The following is a 6,877-nucleotide window of genomic DNA, read 5'->3' as shown; positions in this document are numbered from 1 at the left end:
ATTTTTTAATTTAGAATTCATACAACTTCCGAATGCGGGATTTCGCTGTAACATTCTACTTTGCGCCTCGGTCTGGCGCTGTTTGAGCTGTAGAACATCTCAATGAAGCTTTCCGCTTTACCTTTTGTACGAAAAACTGCGATCTCCGTACGGATTTTGCAACATAACGCGACAAAATATTCGGATCTCGCGAAAACGCACTAAGGGCCTTCCTAGCACTGTTTTTATCACTTTGACCATGCTAACCCCCGCTCCCTGGTTTTCTCGTAACTGTCAGGCCTTATTTGTACCGATTAAAACCCTGCAAACTGTCGAATAGTGCACTCTTTAATTTTTTAGCAATTTTACGTGTACTTAAGGCCGGATCATTTATAAACTCGTGCAAATTGGTTTGTCTCGTTTCTAGCTCGGTTGCCATTTTTAACTCAACTAGGAATCAAATTCAAACGAAATTTCTTCTACGTTCAACTAAGGTCATGGTCAACTTATAAAAACTATTGGCTTTATTCTATATTTATACGTTGATACCTGTCATGTTTCCATGTTAAAATCCAGTTAATAACTCACTTTATTAGAAGCAAAGAATATGTACAATAGAAACGAAAAGAAGAGTATAAAAGGTAATAATAAAGATGGTTGCCAACTATGCGTAATAAGCGTAATATTACTTGGTGTTGAGACTACAATCTCCCACGCTAATAGGAGACATGGTCCTTAAGGTAGGCCGGAACTTTCCTTATTTTGCTTGATTGCCTGATGCTATCGCTACCATTACTCGCTATAGCTGCTGAAGTGCAGCACCTGCAGCTGGAGTTGTGATACGTTGTTGTTGCTGTGGAGAACGTTCTATCCAAATCTCCTCCATGTTGTGTTTAGGATGGTTGATATGTTGTGCTTCAAACGTGACAGTTTTTTTTTGGCTAGTCAACATTTGTTTTATTCAATTGATTGATGTGGCGCTTCAGCTTATATCCGCTGTCTAACAACACTTCGTAATGTAAGTGGCCCCTCTTGGCCGTGGCGACACCAAATTTCCATCCAGATTTTCCTCCTCCATATGAACGTGCTTGCAGTCTATCTCCCACGCTAATAGGGTGTCCATGTGACGTCTGACCAATTGATTTCTTATGTTTGTTTGGTCGAATGGCATCAAGCTTTATGCGGATTTCTCGACCCAGGTATAACTTCGCTGGAGTATCTCCGCAGGCTAAAGGTGTTGCCCGATAATGTAGTAAAATTTCTTGGACTTTTTCATTCAACGGAGTTGCATCGTCTTCCATAGATTTCAGTTTTGAGTTTAAAGGTTGTACGTACCTCTCAGCAAGGCCATTTGTGGCTGGATGGCCTGGTGCGATAAATTTCTGAATGATTCCGTTTGCGTGACAAAATTCTGTAAACGCTAAGCTTGTAAAAATTGTGGCGTTTTCAGATACAATGATCTGCGGTGTTCCATGTTTATAAAAAATATTTTTCAGAAGGTCGATAGTTGCTTGTGTGGATGGGGCATCTTTTAGCACGCGCACTTCCGGCAACTTGGACTTTGCGTCTACTAAAACTAGGAAATTGTGGTTCATGAAAGGGCCGCCGTAATCGATATGAACGCGCTGAAAATTTCCTGTTGGCTCTTCCCAGTGATGCACTGCCACTTTCGGAGGGGCTTTCATAACTTTTGCACAGCTTTCGCATCCTCTAACCGTAAGCTCAATGTCTAAATCAATCCCGTTCCAAGTGACGTTCTTGCGAGCCAACTGCTTCATTTTAACAATCCCCAAGTGTGTATGATGAAGTTCTTTCAAAACGTATTCTTGGAGCTTTTTTTGGAATCAGGACTCGATTAGCTTTAAGGATGACACCATTTTGTATTTTGCTTCGTTGTTGATTTCAGTCATCAACTCTGATTTTAGTTTTACTAGTTCGGGATCTTCTATTGTTGACTGAGCTACCGTAATCGCTATTACGGATTTTATTGAAATTTCGTTTATAATTTGCTCTTGAATCACGTGCACTTCTTCTTCAACAAAATTTTCGATCTTTGGTTTTTCTTTAACTGGTGCCCTCGACAAGCAATCTGCGTTCACGTTTTCGTCTGCACTACGATGTTTTATTTTCTAATTAAATCCCTGAAGAAATGAGGCGTAGCGTAACAATCTGGCGGATGTCATTGCCGGGATTTTCGCTGTTTGGTGTAGAATTCTCGATGCAGGCCGATTATCCGTAATCAAGGTGAATTGTCTGCCATGTAAGTACATAAGCAGCTTGCCTACTGCAAATATGATGGCTAACTCTTCTCTGTCTAATTGGCTGTCGTTTTGTTCTGCTTTTGTAAGCGCACGTGAGATAAACGCCACAGGCCGCTCTTCGCCATCAACAACATTAGAAAGAACCGCTGCAATGCCTGTTGGACTTGCATCACATGCCACTGTTATCGGCAATGTTTCATCGTATGATCTCAATACGCGGTCTGATAGTATTTCATTTTTCAGCAGTGTAAATGCACGGCTACATTCCTGTGTCCATTTGAATGGTTTGTGCTTTTGTATGCATACGCAATGCGCTTTATAACTGCTGGTTTACGCCAATTTTATAGTCGACACATAATCCAACGTTTCCATCCGGTTTCTGAATTACCACTAGAGGCGAGCCCCAGTTGCTAGTGTTTACTTTTGTTATGATGTTATCTCGCTCTAAACTATCAAGTTATATTTCAACGTTTTCACGTAATGAAAATTGGACTTGTCTCTCCCGCAAAAATATTGGCTTGGCGCCTTCTTGAAGCTTTAAACTACACACGAAACCCGGAATACAACCAACTTTTTTCAAAAATTTCTGGATATTTTTGCACTATATGCGAAATTTAATATACCTCACAAGGTTTATTTTGCTCGTTTGCTGATATCTGTCAATTTCATTTAAATTGATTTTCAAATGACGCATCCAAACACGACCAAATAGTGGGGAATGGCTAGACGACACAACGTATATTTGTTCTTTTGATGCGTTTTTACCGAATTTCATATTGACGTCTACAACACCTAACGGCTTGAAAGTATTTCCAGTGTATGTTCTGAAAGCAATGTTTTTTGATTTTAATTCTGACTGGATGTCAAGATTTTTGAAATCATTTTCCGGAATGAGTGTATACCCTGCGCCTGAGTCTACCTCAAAACATTGTTTTTCCCCTTCGATTATAACTTCTGCGAAAAATTTGTGTGCGTCCGTGTTTGACGCTGTTGTTAGAAATGTTAACAACTTGATTGACACTATAGTTTTTCGGTTCGTACACTTCTAATGCATTGGCAGAATTTTCTTTGCCTCTTTCTGTTTCATCTTTTCTTTTATGCACACTATTTTGACGTGACCGGACTTGCCACATGCGAAGCATTTTAGTTTGTACTTATTTATCTTGCAGTCTTTTGCAATATGATTATTTTTACCGCATCGTAGACACTAACCGTCTATTCCTAATTCGCTTTAATCGACTTTTGCTCTTAATTCCCTTTTAAAGTTGCTGCTGCGCTTTCTTTCTCGTTTGTCGTATGTTTTTTCTCTTGAGGCTTTAACTTGATTGATGTTAGTTGCTGCACCTGCTGCTCTATGCCCCATGGCGTTATTATGGATTTTGGCGGTTTCCAATGTTGTAGATGTTTCTACAATTTTTGCGAATGATGCTGTTGGATTTTGTAGAAGCTGCTCTCTTATATATCTGTCACGTAGCCCTCTTATAAATTGGGCTCTAAGAAAGATATTAGAAACGGTTTTCGTACATTCACACACAAATGCACAATCGATTGCTCTTATTTAAAGCACCGCAACAAATTCCGTTATCGATTGATCCTCGTTCTGTATTTCTGATAGAAATTTGTGCTGTTCGACCAGAATGTTCTTTTTTGGACAAAAATGTGTTTCCAATAATGAAATTATTTCGTCGTACTGAAGGCTGCCTACCGATTTTTTTTTTGTTTGAAGAGCCAATGTATTGCAGCAAGAGTTTTGGGCACATATCTTTGTTGCTCATGATCCTGTTGACTTGGAAATGGATTTCCAGACGTTCCCTGTAGTTTTTGAAGGATTCTTGCTTTGGATTAAAAGCTTCAAAGCCCGACATCACATTTATATTAGTCGATGACGCTGCACCATGATTTTGCTGATGCATTGCGGCTGTCATACCCGCCAATGCTTCTAGTAATTTTTCCATTTGTGTCTCCATACCGGCACAATAATTTTATAATAATAGGCGTGTTTTATTTGACGCGAAATTTAGGCTATTAGCTTATTTTGTATGGAAGACTTAGCCAACATATATATATTGGCTAAGCTAATAGCTTAATTTCTCGTCAAATAAAACACGCCTAACGGTCGGACTACTTTTTTTAATTTTATTTTTTGTCCTCGTCGCCATTTCTGTCATGTTCCATGTTAAAATCCAGTTAATAACTCACTTTATTAGAAGCAAAGAATATGTACAATAGAAACGAAAAGAAGAGTATAAAAGGTAATAATAAAGATGGTTGCCAACTATGCGTAATAAGCGTAATAAAATAAAAATAAAAAGAAGTGCGCCTAGGCCACACTGAAGAAGTGAAACTTACGTCACATACATATCTATTTTGTCTCATAGACTAATGGGACTAACCGTACTTCTTTCGGAAGTACAGTACTTTTTTTCGATCTTGTACTTCGTACTTCGAAGTACAGTCAAATGTACTTCTAGGCGATATATTGTACTTCAGGAGCGACTTTTTGACGCATGATATAAATGTTTTTGCGTCAAAAAGTCCGATAGCGATTCGAAAATTGTGCGCTAACTGGTTACAGAATCTCCCCCCAGGCCCTGTACTCCTCCGATCTTCTGGACGATCGTCACATGGCCGGGGCGATAAATTCGTTCAAACCATTAAAGTCGCCGAGGACTGATGGCATCATACCTGCCCAGCTGCAAAGTGGATTCTATTTATGCGAACTGCGTGAGGACCAGGTACATCCAAAGGCTTGGAGGGTAGTCAATGTTGCTTTCATACCGAAGTCCAGAAAAGGCTCTCATGTTTCCCCTACTGATTTTAGGCCTATCAGTTTCTTTGTTGCTAAAAACGCTAAGAGACTGATAGACCCGTACATAAGGAACGCGATTCCTCGCGACTGTCTTTCAAGAGCTCAATATGGTTATTGCAAAAAAGGTCGGTGAATACCGCCCTGCACGCCTTGGTAAAGTGGTCAGAGGGAGCTTTCACGCATGAAGATTATGCAGTAGGGGCCGTCTTCGATATCGAGAGGGTCTTCAAAAATTTCACTCCAGAGGCATTAGTCAAGTATATTCATAATCTGTCGCGGCGGAGTGGGGGAGCGTCTGCACACAGTGCAGAGTCAATAGGAGCACTCCACAAGGTGGTGTTCTGCTCTGGATTGCGGTTGTAAACGACCTTCTAGAGGAACTGGAAAATGTGGGCTGTCGGGTGATCGGCTATGTAGATGATGTGGAACTTTGGGTTAAGGGACGATTTCTATACACCCTTTTCGATCTGGCTCACGGTTACTTGCACAAGGTAACTAGGTGGGCAATCAACGACGGCTGTCGTGGAAGCCTAACGTTGAAGAAAGGGTAGGAAAGGTGTCGGTTGCCTTGTACTGCTGTAGGGGAGCTATCGGTAGAATTAAAATCAATTCATTAGCTCTAGGAAACCAGATTAAGCCTATATTGTTTCAAGGAACCCTTGTCTGGTGGAGCTCACTAGTGATGAATAAACTTGTAAAACAGGAATTAGCGGAGCATTAAGAACCACACCTACACCGGCACTTAACATATATATGTTGAACACGACACCTGCGGATGTTGTAGACAGAATTGTCGCAGCACAAACTGCTATTAGGCTAAGGGAAACCGGGTTCTTTTGTGATATAAAAGAGGAAAAGAAGTCGCTTCTCTGCTGCAGCAAATGTTTTTATTGACCACTTTAAAACACGTTACCTCTCAAGGGCTAGTGATGGGGGTTCTGGCAGGCCATTGTGCGAGTGGTATTATGCGGTGGGACCAGGAATTTCAGCTTATCCTTTTGTATCAGTTGCAAGAGGAAGATGAAGTGGAATCATCTCAACACTTTCTTTTAAACTGTCGAACCTCGCGCGCCTAAGATGGAAGCATTTTGGCTCGCACTTCTGAACAAACACTGAGCTCTCAGGGATCGAAATTATCCGCTTTCGAAATTTCGTAGTCGGCTCGCGGTGTTAACTTAACCCAACCTAAGCTGTACTTCTTTGAGCTATGAAATGGTTGGTCACATTACTCATAACCAATATACATATATACATACATACATACAACTGCTTTTGCATAAGGTTATATTTTATCTTTTTTCTATCTATGTAGATCCCTACCTCTACCTTTTATTCACATTTATGTTATTCTGCCTTCCTTTATCTTCATTTTTACCTTCATACTCTATAGATAACAAAATCGATAGTATCATCCAATAAAATATCGATCACAAAACGGATAAAAAAATCTATAACAAAATCGATGAAAATTTTGATAAAAATTTCGATAGAAAAATCGATAATAATATTGGTAGCAAAATCTACCAACAGCAACTCGATAAAAATATCCATAACAAAATCGATAAAAATACCGATAACAAAATCGATAAATATCGATAACAAAATCGATAAATATCGGTAACAAGATCTATAAATATCGATAACAAAATCCATAAATATCGATAACAAAACCGATAAATATCCACAACAAAATCGATAAATATCGATAACAAAATCGATAAATATCGGTAACAAGATCTATAAATATCGATAACAAAATCCATAAATATCGATAACAAAACCGATAAATATCCACAACAAAATCGATAAACATCGATAACAAAATCGA

The 6,877-nt window shown here is 39.4% G+C and overlaps 1 protein-coding gene across 1 annotated transcript; it reads right to left on the bottom strand.

Moving 5' to 3' along the window:
- Positions 1–920: 920 nt before the first annotated feature.
- On the bottom strand, positions 921–1,757 carry LOC108375612 (uncharacterized protein K02A2.6-like). The gene has a single exon (XM_017631757.1). The coding sequence runs from the start codon at positions 1,755–1,757 to the stop codon at positions 921–923; it is 837 nt and encodes a 278-aa protein (XP_017487246.1).
- Between the last annotated feature and the right edge of the window lie 5,120 nt (positions 1,758–6,877).

Source organism: Rhagoletis zephyria, unplaced genomic scaffold (genome assembly GCF_001687245.7).
Source record: "Rhagoletis zephyria isolate East Lansing unplaced genomic scaffold, Rhagoletis_zephyria_1.1 Rzeph_scaffold_09210, whole genome shotgun sequence".
Taxonomy (NCBI): Eukaryota; Metazoa; Arthropoda; class Insecta; order Diptera; family Tephritidae; genus Rhagoletis; species Rhagoletis zephyria.
The sequence above is the reverse complement of the archived record's forward strand: the minus strand, read 5'-3'. Positions and strand labels throughout refer to the sequence as shown.

What these genes read in the sequence shown, in the direction of transcription:
- LOC108375612 (XM_017631757.1), bottom strand. Translation starts at nt 1,757, where the DNA reads ATGAAGCAGTTGGCTCGCAAGAACGTCACTTGGAACGGGATTGATTTA.